This window comes from Myodes glareolus, chromosome 18 (genome assembly GCF_982192425.1).
Source record: "Myodes glareolus chromosome 18, mMyoGla1.1, whole genome shotgun sequence".
NCBI lineage: Eukaryota > Metazoa > Chordata > Mammalia > Rodentia > Cricetidae > Myodes > Myodes glareolus.
This window is the reverse complement of record NC_142043.1, coordinates 70,651,609-70,673,388: the sequence shown is the minus strand read 5'-3', so window position 1 is coordinate 70,673,388 and position 21,780 is coordinate 70,651,609. Positions and strand designations below refer to the sequence as shown.

The following is a 21,780-nucleotide window of genomic DNA, read 5'->3' as shown; positions in this document are numbered from 1 at the left end:
GAGGCCCGAAGTCCGGCCAGTGCCTCCCGGTAACGCGGCGGAGGTGCTTTTCCACGTGCGCGAGCGAAGAGGGGCTACACGGGGGGTAGCAAAGCCTCCCGCTGCGCGGCAGAGCGAGCGAGGCCCCGGGTAGGACGATGCTGCCGCGGATCCACAACCTGCCGGAAGTGGCATGGCGAAAGCCTCGGTCTCCCGGCCCACCGCCCACCCGGAAGCGGAAACAAACCTAGTGTGCCCCTTCCTCACTGCCCTCCAAATCCTGCTGCAGCCATTGCCGCAGCCACGATGCCTAAACGAAAGAAGCAGAATCAGCAGCAGCAGCCACCGCAGCATCCCTCACTGTCCGACCGGGAAGATCCCGGAGACGAAGAGGACGAGAGTCCCCTTGGTGAGGGAGAGGGCGTGCACACGCCTGGCAGCGGGCCGGGGGCTAGGCGAGGATTGCAGTGCGGGGGAGGGGGCTCGAACGGAAGGAGGAAGGGCGCACGCGTGGAGGTGGGGCGGGGGCGGGCTAGAGGAAGGCTGCTGGGGGAACCTTAAATGAGGAGTTTGCTTGCTTGAACCCTCCACCTCAGTCTGGCTCCTAACCCTTTCCGGAGAAGGCAGGGGAGGTGGCGGCTAAAGATCTGGCTTGCGCAGCCGCAGGATGGCGGGGGGGAGAGGGGCGGCAGCGTTATTACAGATTGTGATGACCGGGAAGACAATTTGTGACCACACTTCCACTGGTTAGGTGAAAGTGCAGCCTTCTGTGAACTACTCCCCCGAGGGAAGGAGAGGAGAAAAAAACTATGATGGGCCAACAGTTAAGGTGAGGGATTGGGGTTTGTGGAATCACTGGGCATGTTGTGGATGCAGCTGTGATGGAATCTCCACTGTTTGCTCAGTCTCGGACAACTCTGCAGAGGGACGGGCAGATGGACGGGGTGAGAGATTGCGGCACTGCTGAGTGGATATATCTGACTTTATTGGTTAAAAAAAATGAGTGTTAAAGACCACGTAAGAACGAGATGATCAGTCCTTTTCACCACTCTGATGACCGTGTTTTCACGTCTGCTCTTAGGACCACCCAGCCTTCTGGGCCCTCCCCCCATGGCTAATGGAAAGCCTGGTGACCCCAAGTCAGGTGAGGAGGAACGGGCCCTGATGTGTGTGTGATGGGGAAAAAGAAAACCCATCAAAGTCTTCAAAAATCCAGGGATGTGTACCTCAATGAGTGATTGTGTGTGTAATTGGAAACATGGTGCTGTCAAAGTGTCGGTTTCTTTCCAAATTAACTCCTAAGTCTGAGGCTTTTCACAGCCTGTCTATTCCGCGTGTGTAGAAATGAACTTCCGTTATAAGGAAACATAGACTTTAAATGGAAGGGCATAGGAAGATTTGGTGTAAAGCTATAGTAGCTATGACATTGTGGATTTCATAGAATGATCGACATTCTTTGTAATTTGTAATACTTGAAAGACTGAGGCAGGAGCTTCTGCCTCTCTTTCACAGCAAATGGGATACATGAGACCCTGTCTGAGACAATCGGGGGCTTGTTAATATATGAACATTTACGTATAAAGATGTAACCAAGGAAGCGGTTCTGTCGGTAACTGATGATGTCTCAGTTGGACGTGTAGGGAAAACTATGAACTTTGACGTTGTAGAAATACCAAATAAAAAATCAAGTCTAAGTAAACTGTAAAATAAACAGGAATGAAATAAAAGAGTTTGTAAACAACACCCAGACCAGGCAAGCATAGTGACAGCAAAGGGGGTAGGAGTTGAGGATCCGCTTGGTCTACATGAGACCCTGGGGAGGAGACGTACTGGGGAGGTGCCCAGTTGACAGAGTGCTTGCTTCACACGCACAAGACCTGATGTAAGACCGCAGCAGCCATGTCAGGAGCTGGGTACAGTGCAGTGGTGAGGAGGCAGAGGTGGGGGCTCCAGGGCTTGTTGACTGTGAGTGTGGCTGAAGAAGTGAGGGCCAGGTTCAGGGAAACCCTACCAGTCTCTGGCCTCTATCATACACACGTTATGCTAGTCATAAAGGAGTTGCATCAAACAATACGAATTTCTGTTAATCAGATAACACTGTAAGCTAGCCCTGAGACCATATAACTACTGTGTAAGCAGTACAGAGATTTATTACAAAGCTAAAAATATGGGGCTGGAGAGATGACTCAGAGGTTAAGAGCCCTGGCTGCTCTTCCAGAGGTCCTGAGTTCAATTCCCAGCAACCACATGGTGGCTCACAACCATCTGTAATAAGACCTGGTGCCCTCTTCTGGCCTGCAGGTATGCATACAGGCAGAACACTGTATACTTAACAAGTAATTTTTTTTTAAAGATTTATTTATTTATTTTGTTTAAAGTGTTCTGTCTGTATGTGTGCCTGTGGGCCAGAAGAGGGCACCAGATCTCATTACAGATGGTTGTGAGCCACCATTTGGTTGCTGGGAATTGAACTCAGGACCTCTGGAAGAGCAATCAGTGCTCTTAACCTCTGAGCCATCTCTCCAGCCCCTAACAAGTAATCTTTAAGAGAAAAAAAAAAAGAAAACTAAAAATAAGACACGTGGTGGCGAATGTCTACCACTTTGGAGGGTGAGTCAGGAGGATTGCAGTTATGGGGCTAGCCTGAGCTACAGACCCCTGTGTAAGGAAGCAGAAGTACAGAACTGCCACACAAGCCAACAGTTTATTTCAGGATTTATATTTACAAGAATTAAAAGCGTGGTCTTTTGGGGTTGGGTGTTTTTGAGAGGGTTGCTATGTAGCCCAGGCTGCCATATCTGTATGGCATATATACTGTATACATAACATATATATGCTGTATACATAACAGTATGTATCTGTTCAATGGGATATTGTTTCACCTTACAAAGGAAGGAAATGTTAGGGCCCAGCATGGGCAAACCTTGAGAACACAGTACTAAGAAAGCAGGCACAGAAAGATAAGTACGTGAGCTGTCTAAAGTCAGATTCATAGAAAGAGCAGAATGCGGGCTACTGGGGCTGCTGGATATATAAGGAAAGGGCTTGTTCCGAGGAACCCGTTCTGGTTCTGGGATTCTGTGTCATGGCACATGAACTTACTTAGAGTATTGAACCATATACTTAAAAAGTAGCTGATGTAAGCCAGGTGTGGTGGTGCAAACCTTTAAGCCTTTAGTCCCAACAGTTGGAACTCAGAGGCAGGAGGATCTCTTGAGTTCCAGGCCAGCCAGAGCTACACAGAGAAACCCTATCTCAGAGGGGGAAAAAAAGGTCAGGATAGTGGCTACCTTCATTGAGAGGAAAGGGCACATAGATGGATGGCTCTTTTTGGGGCTGAGGATTTAGCTCAGTAGTATATTAATTGCCTAGCATACACAGGGTCCTGGGTTCAATTCCCAGCATGGGGTTAAGAAGCACTAAGAAAACTAGTTTCTTTGCCTGGGTAATGGAAGCCCAGGTAGAGCTGTGATAGTTGGCTTGTGCACTTCAAGTGGTGTGGCAGAATGCTTTGCCCCCATGGATTGGGGAGGGGCATTTGTCAGGGGTTAGCTGCTCAGCAATCACCCTCCCTGTCTTTCTCTCTGTAGCTCTTCACAGGGGTCCTCCAGGATCAAGGGGACCAATGATTCCACCACTGCTGAGTCTCCCACCTCCTCCACGGGGTAGAGGCCCTATTCGAGGAGGCCTTGGTCCTAGAGCTAGTCCGTATGGTCGTGGTTGGTGGGGTGTCAATATTGAGCCTCCTTTTCCTGGGCCAGGCCATGGGGGTCCCTCTAGGGAAAGCTTTTACAAAGAGCCAAGAAATCCACGAAGGCTCAAAAGCTGGTCTCTTGTCAAGAACACCTGCCCACCTCCAGACGTTCCCTCGGTGATGGAAGGTAAGGCCCACCTTGTTATGCCTGTGCCTGTTCTGCATGCCGGCATGCTCCAGTCTCTACTCCTTTGGGCTCTCTGAGCAGCATTGAGAATTAATGCATGGCTTTTCCCAGGTTAAGGATTCCTCTACCACTGAGCTGCAAGCCTCTTAGCTGGCGGATACTTGTAGCACTAAACCTTTCTTCCCTCAGAAAGAATGCCTTCCCAAAATACTTGGTAGTCTGGCAGTGATTGAGCAAGCTGCATAGCGTCCCTGAGCTCCATGCTCTGCCCCTGACACCAGAACTAGAAAGGAGTGTGTGTGGTGGAGAACTGGACACAGCATCCTATTTCATTTTCTTCCTTAGGGTTTTTGGCGGGTTAGGGAAGGAAGGCTGTTTTTGTTTTTTGGAGTAGTGGACAGGTTGACCTTAAACGCGTGGCAGTCTTCCTGTCTCAGCCTCCTGAATGCTGGGGGACTCGTTCAGGTGTTAAGCTGTTTTCCCTTGTTCACAGACAAATCTGACCGCCCTGTCTGCCGACACTTTTCCAAAAAGGGCCACTGTCGATATGAAGACCATTGTGCCTTCTACCATCCAGGCGTCAATGGACCTCCTCTGTGAGACTGTGCCTTCCCACACAGGCTGACCTTGTGGCCCCATCATAGCTACTTGAAGGCTCTTCTATCACCTTCAGTCATCGACATGTCCACCCCATTCATCACCTCCCCCGTTTGGGGTCCAGAGTTGTGGTTGTCACTGGTGTGCAGTGTGCACTGTCTTCTGATCCAGGCTCCAGAGACCTTTGGGACCCCGTCTTGTTCCCTTCCACTGCCTCCTGGATCTTCCCCCATGCCAAGTGACTGCTGAACAGGAAACCTTTGGTGCTGTTTCTTGTGCATCTGTCGGCCTGTCCCCCGGTATTGCCCTCAGTTCCTAAGGACCCTGGAGCAGCCTGCAGTCCTTTGACGGGAAGCCCCAGTGTTTGCAGTTGCCCAAGAAGCGCACCAGGTTGTCTGGACTTGGGGTCAGGTTTGAGTGACTGGTCCAGGCTTGCTCCCCGAACAGCCTACCCCTGCTTTTGGACGTCCTAGCTTCTTGTCGGTAGCATGAGCCCCACCGCTGAGGCCTGTGGTCACTGTGCTTTGTGAAACTGTGCATCCCCCTGTTGCCTTTCTCAGTGTCTGTGGCATTTTTGTGACTTCCCAACACTAGATAAGTTTTTCGGCCAAATCGAGGGAGGCTCTTGGTGCCCTCCAGATTTCACCTACCTCCCAGCATGGGAGAACGTGAGACTTCCTGTCGTGCCCTTTCCCCTGGTGTCAGTTATTCTGGGTCTAACACAGCCAGTGATGTCCTGCAAAGCCTCAGGCAGGCCTCCCCACCCAGCTCCTGCCTGGCTATCATTGTGGGACCACCAGCCCTTTCATTTGAACTCTGTGACTCTCCACCTGGACAGTGAGTACTGTCCCCTCTGACCCTCCTCTCTTACGTCCCTGACACTGGTTGTTTTCTGTGAAAACGACAGTGAACATGTTTGGTTTTGAGCTGGCCCTGAGGAAGTGGGTCAGGAGGTGTGGGCAGGAGGGCGAGAGTTGTTGGAGAACTAAGAGTGACTTTTTTTTTCTTTTTAATTTCTTTTATATTAGTAATAAACACAGTGGAAACCGGTATTTTTCCCTTGTTTCTGTGTTCCGGTCACCAGGGTCCCCTCACCCCACTTAGTTCATCAGAGGCAGCAGCGTAGTTCACTCTGGAAATGGGGAGCAGATCAGGTAATGACAAGGATTGCAGTCTGAAGGAGACACAGGTGGAGCAGGAATGGCCAAGGAGAGTGCAGAGTGACCTCAGACCCGGGTCTGATGATGTCGGACTGTGAGGACTTCCTGTTTCACTGTGAAGAGACTGGACATGCCTGTCCATTTGGGTCGGGGATCAGACTTGGAGATGGAGATTTAAAAAACGAGAATTTAAAATTTATTATTTTATGTGTATAGCTATTTTGCCTGTGTGATTATGTGCCTGGTGCCCCTGGAAGTCAGAAGAAGGTATCAGATCCCCTGGGACTGGGGTTACAGACAGTTGTGAGCCACCATGTGGGTGCTGGGAATTGAACCAGGGTCCTCTACAAGAGCAACAAGTGCTCTTAAACACTGAGCAATGTCTCCAGCCCCAGAAATGAGTATTTAAGTTATTAAAATAACGCTTAGTAAAATGGTGGCACAGACCTGAATAGTTGGAGGAACTTCAGTGTGTGGAGCAATCAAATCGAAAGCATCTGGGGCTGGAGGCACAGCTCTGACTTTGCTCTTGAGAACCTGAGCTCCGTGCTCAGAACCCACTACAGCTCACCACTCCAGGTAACTCCTGTTCCAGGGGATTTGGCGCCCTCTTCTGGCCTGAGAGCACCAGGCATGCACTCAGTGCCCACATGCAGGCAAAACACACATAAAAGCTTTTTTTTTTTTTTAAGAATGTCAAAGAAGAACATCTTGGAAGAACATCTCTACCCCAGCAGCAGAGGTGAGCCAGGGAGGGAGGAGGACCACTCCACTAAAAAAAAGTCTCCGGAGAAATGGAGGGAAAGTGGAAAGTGACCCAACTATGTCATTAGGACAAAGCCAGCATTGGCTTCTTCTGATCTGTTGGTATTAGAAAGATTAGAAAGTTGATGGGGACAGAAGCATCATGGGGGCTGGGGGTGTGGCCCAGGTGGTCGAGTGTTTGAATAGTGTGCATGAAACCTTAGGTGCAATTCTTAGAACATAAATCGGGGCTGGAGAGATGGCTCAGCAGTTAAGAGCACCAGCTGCTCTCCAGAGGATCTGGGTTCAAGTTCCAACACCTACATGGCAACTCACCCGTCTCTTACTCCACTTCCAGGAGATCAGACGTACATGCAAGCAAAACACCCCAATACACATAAAAAAGAATCAGACATGTTTGTGTGATCTCAATACTTGGGAGATGGGGACAAGAAAATGGGGCAATTCAATGTCCTCTTTGGCTACTTAATGGCCTTGAGGCAAGCCTGGACTGTATAAAGGATGCCGAAGGATGGGCGCTGACCCAGTTGTAGAAATGCCTCCCTCAAGCTCCTATGCCTGCCATTCCTTAGAGTTAGAAGCACAGCTAAGTCCTGATTGTGGTTTAAAAGGCATATGCTTCTTGGGAGGCAGAGACAGGTGGATCTCTGAGTTCAAGACCAGCCTGGTGTACAGAGCCAGTTCTAGGACAGCCAAAGTCAAAACCCCTTTCCCCCCTGAAAAGGTATATACTTCTCGAAACTTACCAAGTGTTCCTCACTTGCCGTTTTATTGATGTGCGATTATAGTAGGCCAATTACAGCAAAATAATCTGATCCCACGCCTGCACCCAAAAAACTCCAGTGGTTTCTGGTTGTTGGGGTGGAGTTCCTTGCTTATATCTGTACACCTGAGTATTTTGTGACTTGTCCTCCAAGGGCCAGGCAGTTTCTTTTTCCTAAATTAATTAAATTGTCTTTAAGTACAGTTTGCAGTATGTAGTATTAAAAAGAAGAGGGTGGAGGCCTGGTGGTGGTGGTGCACGCCTTTAATCCCAAGCACTTGGGAGGCCGAGGCAGGGGAGACAGTTGGATCTCTGAGTTTGAGGCCAGCCTGATCTAAAAGGGAGTTCTAGGACTTACACAGAGAAGCCCTGTCTAAAATAAAAGATTAGAAAGTAGTGGGGAATGATTGGAGGTGTTATGTTTTAGTAAAGAAACCCCTCGTGCGTAATAGTGCAGACCTGTAATCCCAGCTCTCCCAGAGGCCGAGGCAAGCGGAGCTCTATGAGCTCCAGGCCACCCTGGTCTACATTGTGAGTTTACCAGACAAGTACTACACAGTGAGCCCTTGTCTCAACGACAACCAAAAGGTTCAGAGCAGGATGTGGTGACACAGGCCACCAACTCAGCACTCCAGAGCCAAAAGCAGAGGGACCTCAGGGTTGGAGGCCACCCTGGTCTACACAGCGAGTTCCAGACCAGCTAGGGTGACACAGTGAGATCAGAGATGCCTCAGCCTCTTCTCTCTACCCAGAAATTATGTCGTTCCTCGGGTGTCACCGCGTCGCCATCAGCAGCTCAGGCGTGGGGACCATCACAGGGCGCCGCCCACCGCAGGCCACACCCCCAGCCCAGGGCGTGGGCTCGCCGGGGGCGGGGCGGGTGACTAATGGAGAGCCCGCCCACTGGCGGCCCCACGCCGCCGGAAGCGGAAACGGCACCGGACGCCTCCGGAGGACTCACAACTGCCGCCGCGATGCCGAAGGGTCCCAGGCAGCAGCCCCCCGAGCCCGAGTGGATCGGGGACGGCGAGGGCACGAGCCCCGCGGGTGAGCGGGGAGGAGGCGGGGACGGCCGGGGCGACGGCGGCCGCCGTGGGACGTGGGTCCTGCGCATGTGCGCCGGAGGCAGAGGCCGCGCGTGCACGGGGCAGTCCCAGAGCCCCGGGAGGCCGACGGGAGGCAAGCCGGAGCATATGGCACCGAGGGAGGGACTAGAGGACAAGAGCCGGGACTCGGTCGGACGGGACTGCCCGAGTGTTAGCTTTTGAGTTAGAATAGGGTCTGTGGTCAGGGATTACTTTAGTACTTGTGCGATGTGCTGTGTGTGTGGAATGAAGGGAACAAGAAGGGGCTTGAAGTCACTTTGGGGGAGATCATAGACACGAAAGACTACAGTAATTTCACATTTGATTTGTTTTAGTTAAAACAAACTTTTTTCTTTAAAAGACAACAGTCTCTCTACGTAGCCCAAACTGCCCTGGGACTCACTCTGTAGATCGTGCTGTTCTCTAGAATCCCCCTGCCACTGCCTCCCAATCGCCGGGAATAAAGGCGTGCGACGCCACACCTCAGTTTAATTCAGTCTTAAGTAGTCAAAACTGTCCTGAATCTCTTATGATCGGCTTATTACGGTAATAGTGGAAAATGGGAGAAGGGCCTTGGTCAAGATAGACTCGAAAACACCTTTTATACCAGGTTCTGGCAGTGGCTTCTGTAAGAAGGGGCAAGGAAATAGTAGTTCAGTGTCCACAGACCTGGAGGCTGACTAGACAGAGGTGAAGACAGAGCTCCGCTCTTCATCCAGATGCCTTAGAGGAGGAGGTGACAGAATGTTGGTTGACAGTAGTACGTAGAAAATATATTTCTAATTCAAAGTTGTTGTTTTTTTTCGTGTTTTGTTTTTTAAGCCAGGATCTCACTTTACTGTAGCCTTACTGGCCTAGAACTCACTATGTAGACCAGACTGGTTGGAGCTCACAGAGATCCCTGTACCTCTGCCTCTTGAATGCTGGTGAAAATTACTTTATGTGTTGGGTATTTTGCCTTTATACTGCATGCATGCAGTGCCTTCAGAAGCCAGAAGAGGGTTTCCTGGAACTGGAGTTAAAAGAGTTGTTAGGTGGGAATTGAATCCAGGTCCTCTGGAAGAGCAGTCAGTGCTCTTAGCTGCTGAGCCATCTCTCCAGACCTGAAAATAAACTTGTTTTCAAATTTGCTTGTTGGATTGTTTGTTTGAGACAGGATTTCTCTGTGTATCCCTGGCTATTCTGGAATTTACTCTGTAGACCACGGTAGTCATCAACTCAGTGATCCCTCTGCCTCTGTTTCTCACATTCTGGGATTAAAGGTGTGTGGCACCACCACCCATTGAAAATAAAGTTTTTAACAAGGAAGAAGGCGAGAGAGTGGTATTGGGCTGTAGGATGGAAAACATGCAAAGACGGTGTTGGTGTCTTGTTGGCTGTGTATGAACAGTTCGCCTGTGTGAACATAAAAGCGTACCGTGTGTCAGAAGAGGGTGTCTGTGTGTGTGTGTGTGTCTGTGCATGTCTGTGTATGTGGGGGAAGACAGAACCTGGTGGCTCAGGTCTGTAATTCCAAATATGTGGGAGACCAAAGCTGAAGGCCAGACTGGGAAATTTAGTGAGACTCCGTCTCAAAATTAAAGGTGGAAATAAAGGACTGAGATGTAGTTGAGTTGTGACGAGTTAGTGTGTGTGAGGCCCTAGGTCATTGGGATTGGGCTCCATGGACTGGCTGGCATGTAGAGGTCCTTGCACACCTCTGACCTGTGGGCTCCAGTCACCCAGTGAGTACCAGGCTCAGGCTCGAAAAGTGCTCTGGGTAGGACACATAGAGCAGAGACTAGCGTAGGTTTCTATGTCTGGACTTAACGAGGTACCTGGGAGGATTAGAGTCCACAGCATAGCTGGGGCAGGAAGCAGGAAAGATGGGTAGGGCTTCTGTTAGCCTCTGAGACTATATAAAATAGAGACTGTCTTTTATTATCTCCAGGGGTTTTTTTTTGTTCTGTTTTGTTTCTTTATTTTGGCAAAGTAGATATTCAGTAAGACTTTTCTGATAAATGAGTGTGGAACACGTGGAATTCGGATGCAGTGTTGCTTACTGTGGGGCTGGAACTCAGCAGTTAAGAATACATCCACCCACAGCAAGGTGTCACTCTAGTCTCATAGAACTGGTGCCCTCTGCTGGCATCCTGAGCACCAAGCACACAAGAAAAGACACATGCAGGAGGTCCTGAATTCAATTCCCAGCAACCACATGGTGGCTCACAACCATCAGTAATGAGATCTGGTGCCCTCTTCTGGCATGCAGACATACATGGAGGCTGAACACTGTGTACATAATAAATAAATCTTTAAAAAAAAAAAAGACACGTGCAGATTGATGTCCCTGTGCTTAAAATAAGTCCTCTTTTAGAAAGGAAGCAATGACAGCTAGCAGGTGACTGATGGTGGCTCTGAGTGAGTGTGGCCATCAGAAGCCATGGTAGTGGCCCAGCCATGGAGGGAAGTCCTGTGATTAACCCTTCCTCTGTGCACGGAGAGTGGAGGGTTGCATGTGTAACAGTGGGCAGAAGTGAGCAGTGGACTCAGACTCCTTTGCGCCCTCAGAAACAAATAGTCTTTCGGGTCACTTTTTAGGCTGGAAGACTGCATGGGAAAGTGACCAGTTGTCTTTTACACTGTAGGTTCAGCATAGCCCGGGTGTTCATCCACAGATGGTCATTGTCATGGCCTGCAGCCTTCACACACAAACACACACACACACACACACACACACACACAGTACAGTGGGGTAGGGGTAAGCCATTCTCTTCCGCTGTTCCCTGAATGTCCTTCATGCTGCAAGTCTCTCTGCCTCTCCGTGCTCTCCACCTGTGGGTTCTGCCCGTCCCTCCCCTTGCCAGCACCAGAGTAGACCACCCTGAAAATACTGTAGCATTCTCTCCGCAGACTTTCCCTCCCATCCTTGCCCCACTCTGAAGTGAACGCAAGGCTTGAAGGTACCAAAGGTCACACCAATAACGCACTGTTCCTCGGCCAACTAAAGCCCTCCCTGCAGCCTGACCATGTCCCATTTGACCCGCGTGTTTCCACATGCGTGTTTCTTCTCACAGCTGATCTAGACACGACACTGTGACCCACTTGTGCCTTCTCCTTTAAGCTTCCTCCATAGGAGCCGTGTGTGGCACTAGGCGTGAGGCTAGCTATCCTCTCCTCTTCCCCCCAAAATCTACCTTTTCTCAGGGCCCTTGCTCTTTTGTTTTGTTTTTCAAGACATGGTTTCTCTGAGTAACAGCCCAACCTTTCCCGGAACTCTGTAGAGCAGGCTGGCCTTGAACTCACAGATCCACCTACCTCTGCCTCCTTAAAGGGATTATGGTGTGCACCACCTCTGCCCAGCTTAAATGTTTTAGGGAGGCAGTGTTTGGATGAGCGAACAAAAGCGGACAGTTGCGTTTGTGAGACTGTTTTCTCGCGGTAGCTCAGGCCGCTGGGTGTTTATAACAACCTAATGTTGTGTTTCTGTTTCACCTTCCAGACAAAGTAGTGAAAAAAGGCAAAAAGGACAAGAAGACCAAAAAGACGGTGAGAAAATGAGGGTCCAGGAAGAGAAGTGGCTGTGGGTGTTCCATGTGTATAAATGGACCTGTGAGGTCTGAGGGGGGAAAGGGACTCTGGGCCGCTGGGTGGTTTTGTCACTCGGGAAGCAGGAGGCACATGGGCTCCTGGGAGAGTCTCAAAGAATTCAGAAAGAGCTGGGCAGCGATGATGGTGTTGCACGCCTTTAATCCTAGCACTCAGGAGGCAGAAGCAGGCAAATCTCTGAGTTCAAGGCCAACCTGTCCACTAGGGTAAGTTCCAGGACAGCCAGGGCTACACAGAAATCCTGTCTAGGAAAAAAAAAATCAATGGCCAGACAGTGGTAGCACATGTCTTTAATCCCAGCACTCGAGAAGCAGAAATGGGCACCCTGGTTTACAGAGCGAGTTCCAGCTACAGAAACTCCCTGTCTAGAAAAAACAAACAAAAAATATAAAAGAACAAATACTGCTGTCTTACGGTCTGGAGGTTGGGGAGTGTCAGTGGGCTCATGGCTTCAGTGGGCACGCGTGTGTCATCCTTGTACGAAAGTGGAAGCCAGGCGTTCTTGGAGAGCAAACATGAGTGAGAGTTAGGCATGGTGGATTCAGATTTAAAAAAAAAAAAGAGAGAGATGACCACTGGCACTTTGTAAAGGAGAGAGAAGCAAGAGGAGGCCTCCATGCACACAGCTGGCGGCCTCTGAGCGGCTTGCTGTGTCCCCATTACAGTTCTTTGAGGAACTGGCAGTAGAAGATAAACAAGCTGGGGAAGAAGAGAAAACCCAGAAGGAGAAGGAGCAGCAGCAGCAGCAGCAGCAGGTACCCATGGCGGGCTGGGAATCCCGGGACATCTTGGACCCACCAGCCCCTGAGCCCTCGGCTGATAGGACTTCAGCGAACTCCACATTCTTTCAGCAGCAGAAGAAAAAGCGAGACACCCGAAAAGGCCGACGGAAGAAGGATGTGGACGACGATGGTGAGGAGAAGGAGCTCATGGAGCGTCTTAAGCAGCTCTCGGTGCCAGCCAGTGATGAGGAGGACGAGGGTAAGTTTCTGGAGGGGACACCAGGCGGTGGTGGCGCACGTCTTTAACCCCAAACTCGGGAGGCAGAGGCAGGGATCTCTGAGTTCAAGGCCAGGTTAGTCTACAAAGCAAGTTCAAGACAGCCAGGACTGTTACACAGAGGAACTCTCTCAAAAAGAAAGAAAGAAAAGGAAAGGAACCTGAGGTGCAGGGAGGCATCCAAAATTTATGGTTGGTGGGGAGTAAGGCCTCATTCCTTGCAAGGTCTTTGCGTTGGTGAAGTGAAGGAGCCAGACACTGGAATCTTCTTGTCCACTTCCTCTTCTTGTCATTTCAGTGCCTGCACCGGTTCCCCGAGGAGGGAAGAAGGCCAAGGTGAGCCATCAGTAGGTGAGCAGAGACTCTTAAGGGCAAGCACCACCGCCCCGCTGACTTCTATGGCCTTTTCCTGCAGGGCGGGAATGTTTTTGAAGCCCTGATTCAGGATGACAGTGACGATGAGGAGGAGGAAGAAAAACATGCTCCCAAGCCTGCCAAGCCGGAGAAGAATCGCATCAACAAGGTGAGGCGCGGCCCCACAGCCCAGCGCCTCCTCACAGGCGTGCAGTTTCCTGCTTGTAAACCAGCTCGCCTAAGTTTGCCCCAGTCGTGCCGCCAGAACTCATCTTTAGAGTTGTCTGTCATGCCGTAGTCTTCAGAGGTTAAAACTCCAAATCTGAAACAAAGACCCTCCGCCTGCCTCTCCCCTTGGGACTCTGCCATGGCATTGCAGCAGTTTGGCTGCGTCCTTGCTTAAGCCTTTGCTGCCCGCTCTGCTACTGCTGCTCCCCCCTAGCCTTCCAGCTCTTGTCTGGTTTACTCGGGCTTGAGTGGCACTTTCCGGGTGTCATGTCCCCCCGCAGCCCTTTTGAACCATGGTGGCCTCTCTGGAAATGTGTTTGTAAGTGGCAGAGTAGCAAAGTCATCTGTGTGTGTCCTGCAGGCTGTGTCTGAGGAACAGCAGCCTGGGCTCAAGAACAGACGGGGAAAGGAGGAGAAGTCCAAAGGGAAGGCCAAGGTGAGAGCTGCAGGTGACGGCTGCAGGTGATGGCTCTGTCAGTGGAGCGTTTCCTCACGCCTGTCTTTCCCTTGTTAGCCTCAAAATAAATGTGCTGCTCCAGACAGTGAAGGAGAAGATGGTGAAGAATTACCTAAAGAAAAGGAACCTCCCAAGCAAGGGAAGGATAGAGAAAAAGCCAAGAAGGCAGAGCAGGTCTGTGTTCTGCTGGGGCCCAGGGCGGGAGGAGTGAAGTCTGTTGCTGACTTTGTCCTGTGAGGCAGTGATGCCCAGAGCAGTGGAGCCTACCTTTAACCCCAGTGCTCGGGAGACAGGCAGAACTGAGTTTTAGCACAGCCGGGACTGTAGAAAAGGGCACTGAAGTAGTTTTTAGTTTTGTATCTCTGTCTCATCTTTTTACAACTCTTGGAAAGTGACAGCCATTTTATCCCATGGGCCACATGAAAACAGGCATTGGGTCAGGTTTGGCCCAGAGGCTGGAACTGCAGCACTGGATGGAAGAGGAAAAGGCCTGGAGTTTGCCTCTGATAATCTTGGTTCTGTGTGTGTCATTCGCTGGCCGTGATCTAGAACACGCCTTGTCATGTGCTGGTCTCAGTTATCGCGTCTGGATGCTGTCATCTCTCTCTGACATCCTCAGGCTGCACACCGCGGTCTTTTCTTTGCATATTAGTGACAGAAATTTGTTTGTCTCACCCTCAGTTACACTTGGAAGTTAGTTCTTTAGTTACAGGCCTTTCCTTTCATTACTCACCACACATTTCACACCGGTGGTTCCTGGTGGCAGTGTTGAACAAGGACTGTATGCAGACAGTGGCTTGGAATGAGTGAGAGCGGACCATGAGCTGGGCCGGGCTGGGTGGAGAGGTCAGCTCCCTGCCCCACATGGATGCATGGCAGGCCCGAAGGGAGCTTTTGTTTATTTGTTTGTTTCTGGGTTTGGGTTTTTTGTTTTGTTTTGTTTTGTTTTGTTTTTGTTACTGTTTTTTTATTTGGTTTTTCAAGACTAGATTTCGCTGTGTAGTCCTAGCTGTCTTGGATCTCACTCTGTAGACCAGGAGGTAGCACCCACTGTCTCAGCCACCACACCCAGAATCAGCTTTCTGGGACATCAGTCCTTGATGTGTGCTGCTGCTTCTGATTTTTCTTCATTACCACGCGCTCTCACAGGGCGGAGAGGAGGAGAGAGAAGAGGAGGAGGGGGAGTCGAAGGCAAATGACCCCTATGCCCACCTTAGCAAAAAGGAAAAGAAAAAGCTAAAGAAACAGGTCAGCCATTGCTCTTCATGGTGTCTGTGGGTTTGTAAGGCCAGGTAAGAGGAGAGCTGCTTGACACAGAGTGGCTGAAGGGGTGGGGGGGATGTGTCCCTCGGCCCCTCAGCCGTGACAGGGTGGAGCACTGTGTTGTGACATGAGCATCCTTTCCCTCCCCAGATGGATTATGAACGCCAGGTGGAGTCTTTAAAAGCAGCTAATGCTGCAGAAAATGACTTCTCAGTGTCCCAGGCAGAGGTGTCCTCCCGCCAGGCAATGCTAGAAAATGCATCTGACATCAAGGTGAGATCTGTGGGCCTTTGCCCCACTTACTCACTTCAGGAAAGGCCTGTCCTCACTTTCTTACGGGCTCTTGGTAGCTCCAGAAGGTGTGTAAAAGAGTGGATGCACTGGGAGGACCCGTGCTTGGAGGGAAGCGGTAGAAGGCTGGCCACACTGAGGAAAGTAAAGATTTCTCATGTGTGTGTTTGTGTGCATGTGTGTCCTGGGTTCATCCAATCTGTCGGCTACAGTTGGAAAAGTTCAGCATCTCAGCCCATGGCAAGGAGCTGTTTGTCAACGCTGACCTGTACATCGTCGCCGGCCGCCGCTACGGGCTGGTGGGACCTAATGGGTGAGAAGATGGGACTGACGGGGAAAGGAGGATGCTCTGGGTGGGTGGGTCCTCATGGTTCTTGTTCTCCAGCAAAGGCAAGACCACACTACTGAAGCACATTGCCAACCGTGCCCTGAGCATCCCCCCGAACATTGATGTGCTGCTGTGCGAGCAAGGTGAGGCGAGGGGCATGGGGGGGGTGAGCAGGGTGAGGCAAGGGGTGAGGGGGTGAGCAGGGTGAGGCTGGGGGCATGGGGTGTGGGGGGTGAGCAGGGTGAGGCTGGGGGCATGGGGCGTGGGGGGGTGAGCAGGGTGAGGCTGGGGGCATGGGGCGTGGGGGGTGAGCAGGGTGAGGCTGGGAGTGAGGAGTGTGGGGGGTGAGGCAAGGGGTGTGGGGGTGAGCAAGGTGAGGCCAGGGGTGTTGGGGAGGGATGAGTAGGGGGAGGCTAGGGGTGTGGGGGAGGGGTGAGCAGGGGAGGCTGGGGGCTAGGTGCGCTGCCTAAGTCAGGTGGCCGGGACTGGCATTGACATTTGGACCTGCCCTTCCTTAGAGGTGGTGGCTGATGAAACGCCAGCAGTGCAGGCTGTGCTTCGTGCGGACACCAAACGACTCAAGTTGCTGGAGGAAGAGCGGCAGCTTCAGGGGCAGCTGGAACAGGGGGATGACACGGCCGCTGAGAGGCTGGAAAAGGTAGAGGAGCTGCCACGGGGATGCAGGGTGAGCCCAGGGGTCTTGGGACCCTTGGACATGTGTCCTCTTCTCTTCTCCCTCCTCCCAGGTCTATGAGGAATTGAGGGCTACTGGGGCAGCGGCTGCAGAGGCCAAGGCAAGGCGGATCCTGGCTGGCTTGGGCTTTGACCCTGAGATGCAGAATCGTCCCACACAGAAGTTCTCTGGGGGTTGGCGCATGCGTGTCTCCCTGGCCAGGTGGGCCCTACTGCTACTCTGCCCGTTTCTTTTTCCTTTTCCTTTCTTCCAAGGCCACTTAGCAAGCAGGTTAGAGGCCATGGCACACTGCCCCCACTGTGCAGCACTCGGGGCGTTCTCCCTTGTGGTCCCTGTTTAATAGAAAGTTCTCATTAAGTTTTGCCAGCCAGGGGCTCTGGGTCTGCTGACCTTGCCCTCCATTCCTCCTTAGGGCACTGTTCATGGAACCCACACTGCTGATGCTGGATGAGCCCACTAACCATCTGGACCTCAACGCCGTCATCTGGCTCAATAAGTGCGCGGCCTGTGTTCTCCACCTTTGTGTTGTTGGCTCCCATTGGCTGCTTTCCCTGTTCCCGCCCCCTATTATAACACCCCCATACCCTTTTCTACACTGCAGCTACCTTCAGGGCTGGAGGAAGACGCTGCTGATCGTCTCGCACGACCAGGGCTTTCTGGACGACGTCTGCACTGATATCATCCACCTCGATGCCCAGAGGCTCCATTACTACAGGGGCAACTACAGTAAGGAAGCTCTCGTGGGGGGGGGGGGGGGCAGGACCTCAGTAGCAGGCCCTGGGTTGGCGATGTGCTGTGTCTTCAAACCTCCATACATGGCTTCTCTCCCCAATTCAACTGTCCCTGATTGTCCTCTGCCCCCAGTGACCTTCAAGAAGATGTACCAGCAGAAGCAGAAAGAACTGCTAAAGCAATACGAGAAGCAGGAGAAGAAGCTGAAGGAGCTGAAGGCTGGGGGCAAGTCTACCAAGCAGGCAGTGCGTGCCCAAGCTTCTGGAGAGCAGGGTGGGAGAGCCTGTGGGCCTGAGCCTGCATAGACTGCTGCCTTCTTCCCTCATCCAGGAAAAGCAAACAAAGGAAGTCCTTACTCGAAAACAGCAGAAATGCCGTCGGAAAAACCAGGATGAGGAGTCTCAGGAGCCCCCTGAGCTCCTGAAGCGCCCCAGGGAATACACCGTGCGCTTCACCTTCCCAGACCCGCCACCTCTCAGCCCACCTGTGCTCGGCCTGCACGGTGAGTGACCACTGCTGCCATGTGGACAGCAGAGCCCCGAGCCTTAGCTTTGTACCGAAGCTCAGGCCCTTTCCTCCAAGGCCAGGCCCCTGTGGCGACTGGGAAGTTATAAATGGCTGCTTTTTCTCAGGTGTGACGTTTGGCTATGAGGGGCAGAAGCCCCTCTTTAAGAACCTGGACTTTGGCATCGACATGGACTCGCGGAGTGAGTTGGTCGTGGGTGACATGGGATGTGGAGCGTGAGTCTCAAGACTGAGGCTGCTTCTCTGACCGCCTGTCTCCTTCCAGTTTGTATCGTGGGCCCCAATGGTGTGGGGAAGAGCACGCTGCTGCTGCTGCTGACTGGCAAGCTGACACCAGTGAGTCCCAAAGCCAGAAGGGAGAGGAGAGGGCCCAGTGTTCACCCTTGTAGGCTGATAGAAGTGTGCAAGCTGGGGGAACACACAGTCCCGGGACATCCCGTTTATCTTGGAACTGTGTGTTGTTTTCCTCCAGCTTAACAAGTCTGTATTTTGCCTGTTGCCTCTCTGCACTGCTGAGGGCTGCATCCTCACTCCAGAGTAGGGCTGTTTTTGCCGTTTGTAATGCTGGGGAGTGAACCTGGAACCCCTGACACACTGTATCCTCCATCTTGTTTTAAGATACGGTCTTGCTAAATTACCCTGTCCTTTCTTAGTCTCTCAGGTAGCTGGGATTGCAGTGATGCCACCATCCAGCTCGACTCTGGGTCACTGCAGGGGAATCTGGTGTCTCCCTCAGTGCCCTCCTCACCCCCTTGCACCCATTTTCACCTTCTTGGGTTCATTTATTCCCAGCCCAACTCTGATACTTGTTTCTCTTAAGAAAACATTGAGGTAGACCTGGTGGCTCGCACTCATAAACGTAGCTCTGTGGAGTCTGAGATGGGGTATTGCGGTGGATTCAAGGCTAGCCTGAGCTGCAGAATAAGGCCATCTCAAAAAGGAAGGGAAGGAGGGAAGGGAAGGAAAAAGGAAAAACTGGCTACGGTGTCACAACCCTTCTACCTTCCTGTTCTTGCTTTTTCCTTGCAGACCAATGGGGAAATGAGAAAGAACCATCGCCTGGTAAGCTGGCCTTGGGACTGAGGTGTGGAAGTCTGGCAGGAAACAGGACTCCGACTGACTACCTCCCTCTCCTCTTGGGCAGAAAATTGGCTTCTTTAACCAGCAGTACGCCGAGCAGCTGCACATGGAGGAGACGCCCACCGAGTACCTGCAGAGGAGCTTCAACCTGCCCTACCAGGATGCCCGGAAGTGCTTGGGCCGCTTTGGCCTGGAGAGCCACGCCCACACTATCCAGATCTGCAAACTCTCCGGTACTACTACTCTTGGGTGCCCAAGGAGGTGACCTCATCGACTCCCTGGAGATTGGTAGAAGGAGGCGCACAAATGGGGAACCCGCATGTCCTAAGCACATAACGGGAGTCTCAATACCTTTCCTTTTGTGGCAGGTGGGCAGAAAGCCCGAGTTGTGTTTGCAGAGCTGGCCTGTCGGGAGCCTGATGTCCTCATCTTGGTAAGTGGGCCGGTTACAGGAAGGGGGCTTGAGGGTGAGCGCTGCAAACACAGGGCCGCAGTGCTCGGCCATGGAACGCTCCTTCTCCACAGGATGAGCCGACCAATAACTTGGACATAGAGTCTATCGATGCCCTGGGGGAGGCCATCAATGAGTACAAAGGAGGTAAGTCTGCTCAGATGGGAGGAGCAGCCGAAAAGTGTGAACTGGGCTCTCCTCTTCTATTCTGAGTCCCCTCTCCTCTGTTACAATCTTTCTCCAAAGCTGTGATCGTTGTTAGCCACGATGCCCGACTCATCACAGAAACCAACTGCCAGTTGTGGGTGGTGGAGGAGCAGAGTGTCAGTCAAATCGATGGTGACTTCGATGACTACAAGCGAGAGGTGTTGGAGGCCCTGGGTGAAGTCATGATCAATCGACCTCGGGATTGAGCTCCCCTCCTGGAAGCCTGCTGAGACAAGCTCCTGTGACTGGAATCTCTGCCCACCCCCTTTCTATCCACCTAGAAGCCTGCTGTGTCTGCTGCCGACTGCAGCCCATGGGCCATGGAGGTGGAGTGTTGACTTGCTGTGAGGATTGTGTCCTTCCCACTGCAGGGCTGCCCCCTCAGGTAGCTGAGGGGACCTTTGCCGTGGTAGAGTCCCCTCTTGCCACTCAGAACTGACACTGTCCAGTCCTTCTGAAAGGAGGTCTGGTCCTGACTCACTGTCATAGTCGGAACCACAGACGGCTGGAGGCGAGCGTCTGAGGCCTGTGGTCACTTGTTGGTGGGGACTTGGGCAGGAAAGGAGAGCTGCTGAACTGGAAGCTCCTTCTAGAGGGGGTGAAATAAAGGAGAGGGTGCAGTGCCCTGTCCCTGTGTGGAGTTTCCTCTCCTCCCCAGCCAGTGTGCCTGCTGTACCCTCAGGGAAGGGAAAATGACCAAGCCCACCCTTTGAATGAAGTGGTGCTCCACCCTGTGCTTAGGGCTCCAGAACACTGATCTAAGGCCAACAGACCCTGTGGGCACAGGACACAGAGCTCTAACTCCAGCACCCAGAGGGTGCAGGGAGGCCCATTGGCTACATGAGTCATGCCTTAAAATTGTGGCACTGCGGAAGACTGGGGAAGAGAAAGGCTCTGCTTCCGTGAATGGTTAGAGAAGACTTGAAAACTAAGGACATTTATGATACAACTGACTGCCATGTGTTCAGAGAAAGGACAGTCCCAGAGATGGGTTATCTGGTGACAGCTCATGGGGCTGGAGTGAGGACCAAAGCCAGTCCACACCTGAGAGGGGCAGATCCAGTGGTGTGGAACAGCTGCTGGGGTTTATCCATCCACTCACTCACTTAAGCATGGCTGGGAGCGAAGGGAAGAGAGGAAGGCTTCTGCTGTAGAGGATGTCACCATGGGGAGTCCAGAAGTGGACAGCGTGGTGAGCTGTGCAGTGTTGGGGAGAGGAGTGGAACATTTCCACAGCAGTAGTCCACTTTAGAAAAGTCTTCCAATCAGAAGTAGGGCGCAGTGGAGACTGGGGGCTGTGCCCCTTTGAAGGGATTTTCAGTGTAGCCACCATGGAGTGCTTGCCAGGTGACTGGAAACCCTGACTGACCTGGTACCCATCTGGACAGTGGAGCTGGTGTCCTCTTGAGGTTGTTGAGGTATAGGTGGTAGTCAGTCCTAAGCTGCTGTCCGGGGAAAACACTACATGCCCTCACATCTAAATGAGACCGTGCAGAAATGACGGTTACCTAGTGATTGCTAAGAACATGGGTATGAGTCTGGTACTCTGGAGGCAGAGGCAAGTAACACTACACAGAAAAACCTTGTCTGGAAAAGCTAAAGAGAAACTTGGTGTGTAGTTGGACAGCTGCACAAAGCCCAGGCTGTCCACCAGTTTCCCCCATGAACAGTGTGTGTGGAGTTAGAAATGACTTTCCTTAGATGTGGGTGGGAAATTGTCCCTCAAAAAGAAAAATGGACTGGAGAAGTGGCTCGGTGGTTAAGAGTACTAACTGCTCTTCCAGAGGACCTGAGTTCAATTCCCAGCACCCACATGGCAGCTCACAACTGTAAATCCACTTCCAGGGGATCTGACACCTTAACACCAATGCACATAAAATAAATCGTTAAAAAGTAAAAATAAACAGGAATGGAACAGAAGAGAAAAAGACAGTCACTGAGAGTCTGAATAAACAAAATTTGTTAACAGTCATAGTTTATTCATGAGCTGAATTTAAGTGTTTGAGACAGGGTCTCTGTGTGGGTCTCGCTAGCCTGTTACTTGCTATCTAGACCTGTCTGCCTTTGCGGCACCGGCACCCCTTCCCACCAGTGTGCCGCTGTGCCCAGCTTTTCTTTTAGACACCTGCAGGGGATGTGGAAATGTTTCATATAATGAGCATCACAGAAATTTTGGGGTTCTTTGAAGTAAGGAGTCATTCTGTAGTCTAGGCTAGCCTCAATTAACTCTGTAGCTCAGGCCAACCTTGATGTTGTGGGCCCACTGCAGCACTTGCAGACGGTTAGGGGCACCTGCTGCTCTTTCAGAGGATCCAGGTTCAGCCCTGGCACCCACATAGCAGACCACAGCTAA

General features: G+C 51.7%; 2 protein-coding genes across 4 annotated transcripts; both read left to right on the top strand.

Annotated features, from left to right (window-relative positions):
- Positions 1 to 161: 161 nt before the first annotated feature.
- On the top strand, positions 162 to 5,509 carry Prr3 (proline rich 3). 2 transcript variants are annotated; one of them, XM_085680027.2, is made up of 5 exons: positions 328 to 388; positions 731 to 808; positions 1,061 to 1,123; positions 3,570 to 3,860; positions 4,354 to 5,509. In XM_085680027.2, exons 3-5 carry the CDS (start codon positions 1,090 to 1,092, stop codon positions 4,458 to 4,460), a joined length of 432 nt encoding a protein of 143 aa, XP_085536153.1. In that variant the 5' UTR covers positions 328 to 388; positions 731 to 808; positions 1,061 to 1,089; the 3' UTR covers positions 4,461 to 5,509. The 2 variants fall into 2 exon arrangements, with proteins under 2 accessions (XP_085536152.1, XP_085536153.1); XM_085680026.2 differs by lacking the exon at positions 731 to 808 and having other exon boundaries at positions 162 to 388.
- Positions 5,510 to 8,017: 2,508 nt separating this feature from the next.
- Positions 8,018 to 20,050, top strand: Abcf1 (ATP binding cassette subfamily F member 1). Of its 2 annotated transcripts, none has more exons than XM_087898601.1 (25): positions 8,018 to 8,192; positions 11,712 to 11,758; positions 12,484 to 12,573; positions 12,673 to 12,799; positions 13,116 to 13,153; positions 13,233 to 13,340; positions 13,761 to 13,835; positions 13,914 to 14,030; positions 15,006 to 15,104; positions 15,270 to 15,392; positions 15,623 to 15,723; positions 15,796 to 15,881; positions 16,257 to 16,396; positions 16,485 to 16,633; positions 16,845 to 16,928; positions 17,034 to 17,158; positions 17,297 to 17,409; positions 17,495 to 17,666; positions 17,797 to 17,871; positions 17,955 to 18,025; positions 18,719 to 18,751; positions 18,834 to 19,002; positions 19,138 to 19,202; positions 19,295 to 19,367; positions 19,467 to 20,050. In XM_087898601.1, the coding sequence occupies exons 1-25, from the start codon at positions 8,033 to 8,035 to the stop codon at positions 19,631 to 19,633; spliced, it is 2,607 nt and encodes an 868-aa protein (XP_087754727.1). In that variant the 5' UTR covers positions 8,018 to 8,032; the 3' UTR covers positions 19,634 to 20,050. The 2 variants fall into 2 exon arrangements, with proteins under 2 accessions (XP_087754727.1, XP_087754726.1); XM_087898600.1 differs by having other exon boundaries at positions 12,670 to 12,799.
- The last annotated feature ends 1,730 nt before the right edge of the window (positions 20,051 to 21,780 follow it).